A 13,774-nucleotide genomic window follows, 5' to 3' on the forward strand; every position below is an offset into this window, starting at 1 on the left:
CATTTTAACAACGGGGGTGAGAGTGAACAAAGGAGCCAGAGTCTAGACACGGCGGGCAAACAATGTGAGCGTTGTACCCGAGGGTGAGGTGTTTAATCGAGGGATTGTGATTTCTTTGTTTAACTGGGTAGAAACTAATCGAGGTAGTCGCATGATTGCCCATTTTGATGCAACCTCGCTCAATCATCAGTTTGCAGAGTGAGTGAGTGGGGGAAAGGATGGGTGAGCGGGTTGCGTGAGTGAAGTCTTCAGTGAGTGAACTCATGAGTGAGTGAGTGACTTGCAGCAGTAGCAGCGCCTCACTAACACAACGGGGTCCGCGTTCAGGTCACCACCGACAGGGTGTGTGTCCAGGATCTACACTCCAAGTATCCGTACAGCTGCAGGTGGTGGTGTTCCAGCTCCGCCCCGCGGGTCCTTCGCCTTTCCGCCATGGCGCCCGCGAACGAGCGAAGAAGCTTCTCCAGCGTGTGTGTTCGTCCACGGAGTCCAGCTCGGCCCACGAAGCACACCACGCCGGGCTGCTGCTGCTGCTGCTGGACTGTAAGGCGTCAGGGTTTTTGGCTGGGCCGAGCGGATCTGAGAAAGCTGATTGAGCGCCTAGGCTAAGCCGAGTTGAGGTAGATCCTCGTGGACCCGTTGTGGTACCTTGTTCTAAGTTTGGGAGAGCGACGCTTAGGTTCTCTTCTTTTCTCTCTGTCAGACGGTGGTTCAGTGCAACATTACTGCGCAGTCTCGTTCGCTTTACCAAGACCAACAAGCCTCGATGTGTCTCCAACGCAGATCAGCCAGGCAGACGAGCACCATGGTCCCAGAGACTGACGCAAGTCAAGTGGTTCTCGTTTGTGATATGAATTGATAGATATGGAACGATCTAGGGAGAACGTTAGGCATACGTTTAGGACAACCTTCGGCCTTATTCGTTTCCTCGCCGCCGCAAAGAAAGCCGCCGCAAGAAACATGAACCGCCCCAAAAAGTCCAGGCAAATCCCTTTCCAGACACACCACATACCCTTGGATCCCCGCGGTTGGTCGGGGGGCGGATCTGTTTCCCTGCTGCGGGAGAACAGGGATGCTAGCACGACGAGAGCAACACGGCCAATTATAGCCGCATCGCATGGCGCCGGGCGAACGATTCGCGGCCATGGTTCATGGTCCAACCCGAAGTACAGAAAGAGAAGTTGTGAGTTGTGAGTGGCATCGCTGCGGCAGAAACAGCGCCTTATGGGGTACACTCACACGGCTACGGCTACTATTCCCAAACATTACCCTCTTTTTTCGTTTCCGTTTCTGCTTTTCCTTCCCCAGTCCCGTCCCATCCTCATCCACCATGTCCGCAGCTGGGCAATATGCACACTCCCAACCCATGAATCTTTTGCGCGAGTGTGAGTGGAAAAGGCCAAGGCATCGACGGATGCCGGCCACTCAGCGGTAGAGATACCCTCTCTGCCTTGCAGTTGCTTCGCTTGCTTCGGCTCGTGCCCTCCTCACGCTGGACAAGGGGTCTGATAGGATGCCTCCCCCTCCATGGCCATGCTTGCTTGCATGGAAGCTCTTGTGAAGCTCTCTCATCTCAATGCGAAAGAAGTATCCATTGTGTCTCGCAAGGGAAGATTCAGAAACCATGTAATAAAGGGGACCTCTCATCCCTCCTTCTGTCATCCCTTTTCCCCTCACACTCCGATCACCATTCTCCATCAACAACACACGGGCATTTTATCTAGAGAGGGTCCACGCACTGAGCTGTCTATTCTCGTCCCCGTCATCGAACAAAAAGCTCCGAGCGGAATCAACAGAACCACAACCCAATTCTGCCTGTACTTACACACATAAACATTGGTGATGTCTTCGCTTGGGTGCAGTCGTCCGGAGCATCATTGACCATCCGCACAAACACCCCACACAAACACACCCCTACTTCTGCTCCACGCCCCCCTTCCGCCCACCTTATCCGTCACACTGGCACCACCGGAGACCGGCGCTGGCGTACACTATCGCGGCACCATCTTTTTACTACCTTCTCTCAACTTCTATCCCACCCCAAAGCTCAGCTACGACTCTCGGATCTAGAAGGGGAAAGGGCAAGCAGAAGAGTCGAGACCCCGGGGCGGGGCGTAAACGGACTACGACTTGGAGACTAGGACTGCATGTTGTTCAAAGTCCCGCTGTCAACAAACAAAACGCTCAGTTCTCTTGCTGCCCGCAACGTCAACATAAGAAGACATGGCACCTGCCATCTCCGACATACGCAGACGAGAAGAAGCAAGAATACAAACAACATTTCAAGCAGCAACGACGACAGTAGCAATAGCAACAGCATCTCCTTCACACACATCACCAGCACAAACAACATCACCAACAACACCAACACCAATAGACGCAAGCAACGGCATCGGCGGCACACCAGGAAACATTGAATCACCCTCCTCTGCCGGGACAACAACGGTCCTCATCATCGTCATCCTTTGCTGCGCATCCGCCATCATGTCGGCGACGTTATTCTATATCTTTGACCGCAAAAAGAACGCCCAGTTCCGCGAGGCGTGTAAGCGGGACCCCTACCTCACGCGGAAGGAATTCGCCCGCCGGCGCAAGCTCAGCGCCCTGGAGAGGCTGGAAGAAGAGGAGCTGCAGCGGAGCATCATGATTCGCAAGTCGCTTGCGAGTCGTGGGCCGTCGAGGAGTAATAGCTGCGAGGACGTGTTTGATCTCTCTTCTATGCAGGAGCAGCACCACCGCCGCCACCACCACCACCACCACCACCACCAGATGACGGATTTGGATATGCCGGAGCCCCCGCGGGGCAGGCAGCAGATGAGGGAGCATCGGGAGGATTTACACCATGGGCGACAATTATCTGGGGAGTGGGCGCCTAGTGAGGGGAGAAGCAGGTCCGGGTCGGAGACTTCGAGCTCGGCTTCGTCTGCGAGGCGGGCTTATACTGGGCCGGGGTGTTCCGGCGTGGATGCTGAGGGGACCGGGGTCCCGTTGACGCCGGAGTCGAGTGGGTCAAGCCGGTCGGTTCTGGATAAGGAGACTGCGCCGCCGCCGATTCACCCGATGGAGGAGATTACGCGACCGTTGCCGGCGATGCCCAGGGCTGATGGCTCTTCACACTTTTAATAAGGCAAGGACTGGAGTTGGGGTGTGTTGTGGTTACGAGACATGATGAGCGAAATGCCTCTACCTTGAAGAGGACTGGGGCTAAAGGTTTGCCCCGGTGTGTATTCTTGTACCTTCTTTTACCGTACATTTCTTTTGTATTGATACCCACGATCGAATATATGTCAGTGTTTCTGACTCAAATTTGGTTTATTTGCAATCAGTGACAGACCGGCGAGTTACGAAGGAAGGTATTGGTTGACTTACACCTTCCTCGGCGGGCTGGAACATTCGAGATGACAAAAATCGAAAATCGGAGGTTGACAGTAGACCCACTCACCTGATGAGGTAAGCAAGGTGAGGTTGACCGAAATAAGGTTGCCGAGTCTCTCGCACTTGCCTTGTGTCCTGCCTGCTGAGTCATCTCCGAAAACTGCCTGCCTAAGGTCTTCCAGGGTGGTCAAAGTCCTCGTCCGTAATCCGAAACCTCAGCCTCGACTCTCTCCCACTACAACCCACTTCACGTCACTCGCTCGCCGCACGAAAGATCGTCGTCTGCATTCGCCGCAACGAAATCTCGAGAAATCGTCGCATCGACTTTTTTCAGAGCAACTTTGCGACCGTCGTATACGAGTCCTTCGAGCCGCGCGACCCTGGTACATTGCGCCGTACCATCTCAAGCCTTTGTTCGCCACTTCACACGTCTCGGACGCCTTCACTGGTAGAATCGGTCGGCTGGCAAACAAAGCCTTTCTCTCCCTCGTCTCCTCTCCTCCCTCCCCCGCAAAATCGTCTTTCGTGACTTCCGTCAAAGGACAATTCATTTGGTGAGAGAGGATATTCCTGCCGAAAGTCAGGAAGTCATGGCTCACCTTTATCTCTTGAAATAGTTAGGGCATCCCCGAGCGCTTTCGTCATTCTCCCGCTGAACGCCCACCCCGTTCATCAAGAAAACGCCGATCAAGTAGCCTGAGGATTCTCTATCTATATACATTCGCCTACTGCCTCGGCGTGGGATCGAGACTCTACCTCGGTTCCGAAGCAGCTTCTAGCATCGTCCTTTGAGACGATCGTTTATTGAGCGAAGTAGCCGTCGCCCAAAAAACACCGCCAAGCTGCATTCGCCGCTCTTCGTTCAGCTTCATACCGATCTTCTTTGGACAGCGCAAACCAGCGAGCCGACAGAAGAAACCTACCAAGCAGTCGTCAATAAGCGAAAAGAACTCCGGCGGAGAAGAAAGGAGCTCAGACGTCGTCGCAAAGTCTTCGACGAAATCAATAACATCTACACTGCCAAGCCGTACAAGCCCAAGATGCTCGGCCCCAATGGAGCCGCGACGGACGAGAATGCTGAGGGCTTTAAGGATGACCTCAACTGCGTCGTGATGTGTCCCGACTGCAAGGAGTACCCTCCCAACTTGGTTGAGGAGTTTTCCTCTGGCGACATGGTGTGCGGTTCTTGCGGCCTCGTCGTCGGAGACAAGATTATCGACACCCGCTCAGAATGGCGTACATTTGCCAACGACGACCAGGGCAACGACGATCCCTCCCGTGTTGGTGACGCCGTCAACCCCCTGCTCAACGGCTCACAGCTTGAGACCACCATCGCATTCGGTGATGGTAGAGACTCTAAGCAACTTGCCCGTCTCCAGAATAAGTCTCAGAACGACAAGGCTAGCAAATCTCTGATGCAGGCGTACAAGGAGATTGGTGCCTTCTGCGATAGTATCAACCTGGGCAAGAACGTCTCTGATGCGGCCAAGCACATCTTTAAGCTGACGTACGACCACAACTTCATGAAAGGCAAGCCGCAGGAGGCTGTCATCGCAGGCTGCATTTTCATTGCGTGTCGTCAGACTGGTGTCGGCCGTACCTTCCGCGAGATCTTCCAAGTCACCCATGTGTCGAAGAAGGAAATCGGCAGGGTTTTCAAGCAGCTTGAGTCTTTCCTCCAGAAGATCAAGGAGGAGAACCCGCGTGGTGCCGGCTCTCTTTCCAATCTGGACGGCTACAAGGCCAGCGCGTCTACCAGTGCCGAGGACCTCTGCACTCGTTTCTGCTCCAACCTCAACTTCCGCAACGCGCAGAAGATTGAAAACGTCTCGCGCGCGCTCGCACGCAAGACGTCGAGCGTCTCTGAGTTGGCTGGTCGTTCGCCTCTGTCCGTCGCCGCTGCCTGTATCTACATGGCATCTCACCTCATGAAGGAATCGAGAACCTCCAAGGAGATTGCCTCGGTGGCAGGTGTCAGCGACGGCACCATCAAGACAGCCTATCGGTTCTTGTATCAGGCTCGCGATAGACTCATCGAGAAGGAGTGGGGTGCGGACAAGAAGGCAATCGATAATCTTCCGGTTAACTAGAAGGTTTCTGGTCGCCTTTTCAACTGCTTAGACACTGCTCATCCCCAAGGCGAGGCAGAGGAAATGGCCTCCATCAAAGTCGAGGCGGAAGATTTCGGAGAAGACGCGAAACTTTTGACTATCAAATAGGAGTAGGACATCACGTCAAGACGGACCTCTGGAAGCCTCGTGCAGCCGGCTGCATTTTTTTGGTCGTTGGCAGCGACGGCAAAACACAAAAATATCCATGGGCGTTTAGGGGTGGTTTCCCTGTGCCCGCCGTCTCAGTCCGTCGATCGGTTCTAGTCACCTGGAATGGTGCAACCTCGAAGCTCTTGGAACATTAGAGCTGGAGGGTCCGATTGCCGACGGGACAGATTTGCTTTTTTGCTCGCTTGCGTGGTGAGGTTTGGGATGGAGACTCTGGAATTATTGGGACTGGGGTGGCTTAATTGCATAATCATTGCGGACATTCCCAGATTGCTGCTTGGTTTCTTTCTTGCCAAGAGGATTCATAGCATAGACAGGACGAATCACAACATGCTTTCAGTCATGAGGTTGCGCTGATATTCCGGTGAGCCTGATGTGCTTGACCAGAAATAGTAATGAGACGAGAAACAGCAGTGAGGCCATAGGGGTACAGCTTAACAAGGTTCTTCCTGATGAAGCAATTCGTAGATGGGCGTGCATACAGTGTTTAAAAGCCGTGTGATGTATAACTTGCACTGACCCAACGACCAATCAGATGCCAGCTCAGTCCCCAATGACTTTTTCCGACCACAGGGAAAGCTGAGCCTTGCTTCGCGACGCGACTCCATCTACCAGCGCCGATTGACCATCGTTCAGCCTTGCACTGCACCGAACTTGCGAATTGCGCCCACAAATCTCCATCTCAACTTCACCATCCGCCTTGCGCCCTCGACACGCGCGCTTCACAATGTCCGGACGTCGTTCTCGGTCCGGCAGGGCTGCCGCCAAGCGCGCCTCTGCTGCGCTACGTAAGTTCAAGCTTTCCCCAACTATTCACCTTTGGTCGCGACTTGGGAGCTGCATAGCCCGTAGTTTGATTCCGTGAATGGCTTGCAACATGACGGAGACGGACCATTTGCTCGAAGCTTCTCCTACGGCTCGTTTACTTATGGGATGCGAGCGCATGGCGCCTCAATGGTTTCCTCCTCGCTTCGCGTACCCCTCCATTCCCAACAGCTACCCCTCGAACAAGTCGCTGTCCCAGCCATGGAAATGTCAGAAATAACAAGTAAAAGCTGCTTGCTGACGGACTGGCGAACATAGAAAGCACGCCCAGAGCCTTTGAAGGCATCGACGATGACGAGCCCGTCCCCGAAGCTGTCGAGTCCGAGCCCGAGCATGAGGCGCCACCCGAAGAAGACGAAGAGGATGAGGAGGAAGAAGAAGAAGAGAAGGCAAACGAGTCAGGCGATGAAGAGGAAGCCGCCGACGAAGACGGAGAGGAGGAAGAGGAAGAGCAAGCAAACGACGAGGGAGAGGAATCTGAACCTTCAGCCAAAGAACCCACTCCCCCGGCCGAGCCTGTGGTGCGTCGCAAGCGACTAGGACGGCCTCCGAAGAACAAGCCACCGGGCTGGGACAACATGATCACGGTACCCGCATCCGAAGCCGACACTCCGCGACGTAGAGGTCGTGGAGGCTGGCGCGGCCGCGGCGGACGCCGGCCCGCGCCTGGACAAGCACCTCCCAAGCTCAAGCAGGTGATTGACAAGGAGGGCACAGAGGTCGACATTGTCGACGACGAGTGCGTGCTTCCCGAGGACGCGGAAGGCGAGACAAAGGTCGACAAGCTCGGTAATCTCCAGGGCGGCCGCCAGTACCGCTGCAGAACGTTCACGGTCAAGGATCGCGGCGAGAGGCAGTACATGTTGTCGACGGAGCCCGCCCGTTGCGTCGGGTTCCGCGACAGTTACTTGTTCTTCAACAAGCACCCGAAGCTGTACAAGATTATCGTGAGCGACGACGAGAAGATGGACATGATTGAGCGGAATATCATTCCCCACTCATACAAGGGCCGTGCGATAGGTATCGTCACGGCGCGATCCGTCTTTGTCGAGTTCGGCGCGAGGATCATTGTGGGAGGTCGGAATATCGTGGACGACTACCGCGTGGCTGACATGCGCGCCTCTGGCATCATCGAGGGACACGTTGCGGACCCGTCAGACGTCTTCAACCCCAACGAGCCGTACAACACAAATCAGTATGTCGCGTGGTTCGGTGCCAGTGCTGTGTACCATACCAACCAGACACCGGCTGCTTCGGATCCTCTTGCTGGTTTGACAGAGGTGAAGAAGAAGAGGGTCAACGTGAATGATACGAACTGGCAACTGGAGCACGCTCGTGCTGCTAGGTGGGCTTATATACATCAATCATTACTGTGCCACATACTAACAAAGCTCAGCGAGTTCAACAGTCGTCTTAATGCCATCCGGATGGCAACACTGCGGAACGGCGCATACGACATTCACACCAACCTGATGCAGAAGCCAGTCAACACGCAACCCACTCGCGCCCGCGTCGAGAGGGTCACTCCCGGCGACACAAGCGATTCGAACAGCGCACTGCCCTCGGTACCCTCAGCTGTGCAGCGCAACTTCAACGTGGTGGACATTGTCTATGAAATACCGCGCGCGGGCGTCCAATCCGCCGGAAAGCGACCCGCCGAGGTCCCCGACTTCCTGAAACCCTTCAACGGCATCCTGGCCATCGGCGACGACCTCAAGGCCCTCTTGCCGCCGGAGTGCCGCGAATCCCTCGAGAGGCACCAGGACCAGCAGCGGGAGTTCGAGTCGCGCTTCGGCGACGAGAAGGACAAGATGGCAAGGGGTAACCTGCAGATCGACAAGGCGATTGTGCCGCAGGGCAAGCACTCTTAGAAGGAGCTGATTGCGATCCCCGGCTTCTATCCCGCGCCTGACGGCCGCTTCGAATCGGCGATGGGCAGGCACGAATGCAGCTTTTGCGGTGGTAATGTGAGGGTGTGCGGTCATGGGAGGGAGAGGAGGGCGGTGTTTCATACGAGGCATCTTGGTGCCGTCAGGGCTGAAGCTGTTGCTGCTCGGAAGATGATGAAGTCGGAGTCTTTTCAGGGCAAGATGCCGAATGGACCGTCTTCCCTTTCCAAGATGGCGAGCGCGGGTGTTGAGTCACCCAAGAGGGCAACGTATGGGGTTGTCACCCGGGGAGTGAAGCGCTCTTCGGATGGACTTGGTTCAGGTGAGGCTGTGGGGAAGAGGGTTAAGATCCAGTCTGATGTATTCCGCGGTGGCATTTGAATTCGAGGATGAGGAAGTGGAAGCATCGAATGCTTGATGGAAATTACTGTTTGCTTGTTTTGGGGGGTTTTCCCCGTTGGCCTGGCGTTTCTGGGGGGGGGGGGGGAGGTATATGGTGGTGGAATGGTTTCAGGGGTGACCAGCACTACCTAGGAGACTACGGAAAAACTATTACTGTTGATGTTAATACTGCTCTTTCTTCTTTCCTGCTGTCGAAAGGAGAGATTGGGGCAGCAGATTTGGGCGTGGCTTGAGATGAGAGTCGCTTCAGTAAGGGTGTTGAAGAGAGAGGAGAAGTTGTATGTAAGACTAGCATGAATCATGAATAGCTCATAAAGGATTGCCCCAAGTTTACGTTTCTTTTCCTCATTGTGTTTGAGAAGAAAGGCTGAGCTGCTTGGCCCCGTCCCTTGAAATCATTGACTCCTACGGATAACCTAGATTGATCTAAATGCATGTGGTCAGGACACCAAAAGTGTCGTTATAGAAAGAGGGGCAGGTTTGTATTAGCCGACACACTAACCTACCCACCCATCTAATTATGAAAGATCCATCTGTGGGTTTATATCCCCTCAGCGGGTCTCAACCGTCAACCAACTATCACTGGATGTCAACATCCACACTTCCCCGATAGTCTAGTGGTGAGGATATCTGCTTGTCATTGAGGAACTAGTTTCTTACAACGATTCGCAGGGGACCGGGGTTCAATTCCCCGTCGAGGAGTTATCTTTTGCTTTTATGGGTTATTGTGATGATGTGGTGATGTTCTTGTTGTGGTTTCAAATTGGTAGTATATTTGTGGGGGGGGGGGGGTCCAAGTAATGCCAGCCTGCCGGGAAGACAAAAGAGATATTGGCTGGTTAATTGATAAGTGTGCGGTCGCCCAGATGAATCGTCGTCGTTCATCGACAGATGTGTAATGCCCCTCATTGTCGATCCTATGCCGACTCGACGTGCTTCATCTCAACGTCTTCCTATCCGTTTGCACCACTGTCGCTAGTTGTGCCCTCCACCTCGAGACCCTCTAACAATAGCGCGATAAAGTCCCTCAATATAGACTCTGACTGCGCTATATTCGTGCTCGTTGGCTAGTCCTTGGAGGGCAGTCGATACCGTCATGGCTGGTGGTAAGAACATGAAGCCGAGGGTCCGGGCGGCTTGTTGCTCGATCCGGCAGTGTCTGTCACCTCGGTGGTCGGCACCCGTTTCGTATTCACAAATACAGATGATGAATACGGCACGAGAGGCAAGGTACAAGAGGTAAGGGAAAACAGGGAAGGAAAGAGAGGCAAGGCATGATAGGCGAAGCGGTATGAAGGCCGTGAGATTGGACTTGTATGAAAAGCCCTAGTCTTGTATTCAGTAGGAATCATGGACTATGATCCCGACTGGGAGCTCGCTCGATGACACAAATTTTTTGGGTCGGACGAACAGGTCTGCTCAGTTTACGACTGATGACATCTAGTATCTCCCGCTCTTGGACCGCCTTTGAATGTCTGAAAGCTCTCTCAAATAGATCGACAGCGTTCTTCATAAGGCTGCTTGATTACATAGTGAGCTGGCTTGGGCGAATGAAAACGCTCTGTTCTGAGGTTCAAGTGATTTGAGGATCTCAATTCAGCCGTTCTGTTAGATGTCTTTCAAGGCCCAGAAGTTTCTTTAGTCCAGCTTTTCATGTCGAGCAGCCATCTCCCTTGACCCTGCTCCGTCTTCATGCCAACTCACACTCAATAAGCGACTCAGACCCCTCCCCCCTAGACCAGATCTTGACGATCCTCAAACCAGCAGCTCCCTCCAGCAACTGATACCACTCCTCCTCTGTCCTCTCTCTCGACGCAAACACAGTCATCATAACCATGTCGAGCGCCGTGACCTGCCAATCTGCGCCTTTGGAAGGTATAACGTTCTCGTTGATCAAGAGCCTGCTATACCCTGCCCTCATCGCAGCCTTGACTCGCGCAAGAATACTTTCGCAGACCTCGTCTGTCCAGTCGTGTAGTACAGAGTGGAGATAATACGCCCTCGCGCCCTTGACTGGTTGCTCGGTATTAAAGTCATACGGCATGAGCTCAATCTTGGAGTCGAGATCTTGGACTTGCGCCTGTGAGAGAACGTGAGGGAGGTCTTGTAGGACATGCCGTCCCGGCGCGGCAGGTTGCTTGCGACAGAACTCGTCTAAGTCGTGGCCGATGCCGCCTCCAATGTCGACGATGAACGCCGCGTCTGGTGAAGTGGTATCTGCGCCGTTGACGAGGCGCTCGACTACGGGGTAGAAATCCGGGTCCATCCAGAGTCTCCTCCCCTGGCCGTATCCTTTCATGAACTGCTGAAACTCGCCGGCGGGGTACTTTTCCATGATATGTGTGAAAAAATCCTTCTTACTGCCAATGGCATCTTGTAGAGGCCCTATATCTGGCGTCATTCTCCGCCCGTTCTTCTTGAGATACGTGGGGAAGTTGCAAAAGGTAGGCCACACGCCGCCGACTCTGGAAGAGGCCATTAGTTTTCTAGATCTCTCATGCCGGCTGGATCATGAAGACTTACACGCAAGAGTAGGCGCTGCCAATAATAGGAAGGGTCAGTGATCTCGAAAAGTGGTTCGTCTCGTACTCGTCAACACCGGTCTCGCGTAGATATCCGGTCGACGCCAGATGCCTCATCGAACGCGCTAGTAAATCTTTCTCGAAGTCTAGTTCTGCGGCGAGTTGGGCTACGGTCTTCGGCCCTGGATTTCGGGCCATGAAGTCGAAGAGACCCGATTCAACTCCTGAGGCGATGGCGCAGCCAGTGGCAGGCTGTGTATCAAGTTCAATTAGCAAATTACACCGTCTACTCCCTTTGCATGACCTTGTAATACCTGTGCCCACAGGTGCTTGATCATAGTCTCTCTGGGTGTCTCTAGAGCCTGGACCAGCATACGAGCTTGCTTCAGAAGATTAAGGCAATTCTGCTCATTGTCGAGAGAGGAGGCGCCTAATGTGTTGATGCTATTCAACAACATTGCTACATCTTTTGGGTTGCCGGGCTGAGTTGCCATGTCGACTGAGACGCCATGAGGAAGATTGTCCGGGACCGAGCCCATGGCGGATGATCAATAGTAGGAACGATGAACGGTCGTGAGGCTCAGTAAGGTATGTGAAAGATACTGTGTTTTCAATGCTGGTCCCAAGTACGTCGAATACGATGGCATAGGGTATTTGACAGTGGTGTGGGACATCGCGGAGCATATTTGTATGCTTTTCTTTGCATATAGCCATATGTTCTTCATGTAAACCCTTGACAAGAACCCATGTCCGATGAATTTTCTCCCATGATCGCCAAGATTCAAACACGGAAGCTCTCATCTATTCTACACGCTCGCATGCAAGGTTCTGCTGCAACTCTGGACCAACAGACCTGTTGGTCCTGCATCATTGGAACAGAACCATGTCCAACAGTCCTTATTGGGGTGAAGCATCCCGGAATCACCCCAGCCCCACCTGGGAGGGTTGATTCGCTTCATGAGTCTGGGCTTGTTCAAACCAGGAGGATCTTGTTGGTCCAACAGATATTGGTCCATCCTGCTTGCGCAGCATCTCGATTTTGTGAACCGGGTAACACCGATGGTCCGATTCATCATATCTTCGGCTGGAATCCCCGAAAGATCTGGCTCGAACGGGCGGGAGCATTAGAGAGTGAAGGATTTGTGATTTCGGCTGGTAATATGTTCGCGAGGAAGCGAGTATTCCTGTACTTCGGTCCCAGAGCAGCAGCCATGCCGGCGTATGCAATGAAGGATGCGCACTTTTTTATCAAAGATTGTATCTGTATTCCCCTTTTCTCATCCCTACTTCCTAGAATTGACTTGCTTCGATCCCATCTATGCTCAATTGCCGCCTTTCCACAAGAGCAATGTCAACATCAACATCAAACGACAATGAAAATAAGGGACCTTCTTCTCTGGGGATCATCATCTCAGTCACAGCTCTCAGCACCCTCTTCACTGCAGCAAGACTCTATGTACGGGGCGTGATACTCAAGAAGGTCCATTCAGATGACTACCTCATCGTGGCGTCAGTAATGAGTCTCCCAAATCAAATACTCCAACATTGGCTGTCTGGATAGGTTCACCAACGTCATATAGATCTGTAGCTGGGTGAGCGTCGCGACCGCCGTAGTTGCTGTATCACATGGCATGGGCCTACACTTCGAGCTCTTGACCACCCAACCAAAGTCCGGGGCCATCTTTTGGACAGTCGCTGGCTTCCCAGCCGGCGTCATGTCGTTTGGCCTACCCAAGCTCGCCGTCGTCGCTCTCCTGACGCGAATCTTGAACCCGAGTCCATGGCACAAGACGTTCCTCTGGGCCCTGTCCCTCTTCTGCCTGCTCAACCTGACGGCCAACATGATTCTCCTCTTCGCACATTGCCAGCCAACACAATCGCAATGGGAATTTTCCGTGTCTGGTCACTGCCTGGATAAATGGATATTGGTCTCGTTTGCTATTTACACGGGAGGTACGAGGCTAAGCTTACCTTGATAATGAGATCAAATTAATGCAACGGCCTGCTGACGTGTGAGATAGCTTTTGGCGCCTTTGTTGACTTGTACCTCGCTGTCTATCCAGCATTGGTGCTTGCGAGACTACAGATGAGCATCAAGAAAAAGGCAGCTTTGAGTGTTGCGCTGGGCATTGGGTCTATGTAAGGAGACAGTCGGTAGCCATCACGACAAGAACATGCTGACATTGGTTAGCTCGTCTGTGGTCGCGGTCTACAAATGCACCCGCGTCCGGAGTCTTGCAAGCAGCGACTTCACATGTATGTCATGGACTCGCTTTCACCGCCACCCAGGATCTCTCGGCTGACGATTACCTCTAGATGAGACGGAATCAAAGATCGCTGGGGCGAGAAGTTGCAGCAGTCAGGAGATGATACTGAGCCGAGATGATACTGAGCCAGGATGACTTTGATAGGAAGATTATACGGACGGATACTTTCATTGTGAGTACGGAGAGAAAGGGAGTCTGAGTGGGAGAAGGAAGGC

The 13,774-nt window shown here is 53.4% G+C and overlaps 5 protein-coding genes across 5 annotated transcripts; 4 read left to right on the forward strand and 1 right to left on the reverse strand.

Annotated features, from left to right (window-relative positions):
* Positions 1-2,223: 2,223 nt before the first annotated feature.
* On the forward strand, positions 2,224-5,465 carry CPAR01_09409 (transcription factor TFIIB; the record flags this gene model as incomplete). Its single annotated transcript, XM_060493674.1, has 2 exons — positions 2,224-2,875; positions 4,267-5,465. The coding sequence occupies 2 exons, from the start codon at positions 2,224-2,226 to the stop codon at positions 5,463-5,465; spliced, it is 1,851 nt and encodes a 616-aa protein (XP_060347804.1).
* A 916-nt stretch (positions 5,466-6,381) lies between these two features.
* On the forward strand, positions 6,382-8,350 carry CPAR01_09410 (chromatin remodelling complex subunit; the record flags this gene model as incomplete). Its single annotated transcript, XM_060493675.1, has 3 exons — positions 6,382-6,442; positions 6,738-7,824; positions 7,876-8,350. 3 exons carry the CDS (start codon positions 6,382-6,384, stop codon positions 8,348-8,350), a joined length of 1,623 nt encoding a protein of 540 aa, XP_060347805.1.
* Positions 8,351-8,410: 60 nt separating this feature from the next.
* On the forward strand, positions 8,411-8,749 carry CPAR01_09411 (uncharacterized protein; the record flags this gene model as incomplete). Its single annotated transcript, XM_060493676.1, has 1 exon — positions 8,411-8,749. One exon carries the CDS (start codon positions 8,411-8,413, stop codon positions 8,747-8,749), a length of 339 nt encoding a protein of 112 aa, XP_060347806.1.
* Positions 8,750-10,460: 1,711 nt separating this feature from the next.
* CPAR01_09412 (O-methyltransferase) lies at positions 10,461-11,831 on the reverse strand (the record flags this gene model as incomplete). Its single annotated transcript, XM_060493677.1, has 3 exons — positions 10,461-11,235; positions 11,294-11,544; positions 11,607-11,831. 3 exons carry the CDS (start codon positions 11,829-11,831, stop codon positions 10,461-10,463), a joined length of 1,251 nt encoding a protein of 416 aa, XP_060347807.1.
* An 809-nt stretch (positions 11,832-12,640) lies between these two features.
* On the forward strand, positions 12,641-13,694 carry CPAR01_09413 (uncharacterized protein; the record flags this gene model as incomplete). Its single annotated transcript, XM_060493678.1, has 5 exons — positions 12,641-12,801; positions 12,881-13,245; positions 13,314-13,431; positions 13,484-13,548; positions 13,609-13,694. 5 exons carry the CDS (start codon positions 12,641-12,643, stop codon positions 13,692-13,694), a joined length of 795 nt encoding a protein of 264 aa, XP_060347808.1.
* Between the last annotated feature and the right edge of the window lie 80 nt (positions 13,695-13,774).

This window comes from Colletotrichum paranaense, assembly GCF_030867605.1.
Source record: "Colletotrichum paranaense strain IMI 384185 chromosome Unknown Scaffold_7.1, whole genome shotgun sequence".
Lineage (NCBI taxonomy): Eukaryota > Fungi > Ascomycota > Sordariomycetes > Glomerellales > Glomerellaceae > Colletotrichum > Colletotrichum paranaense.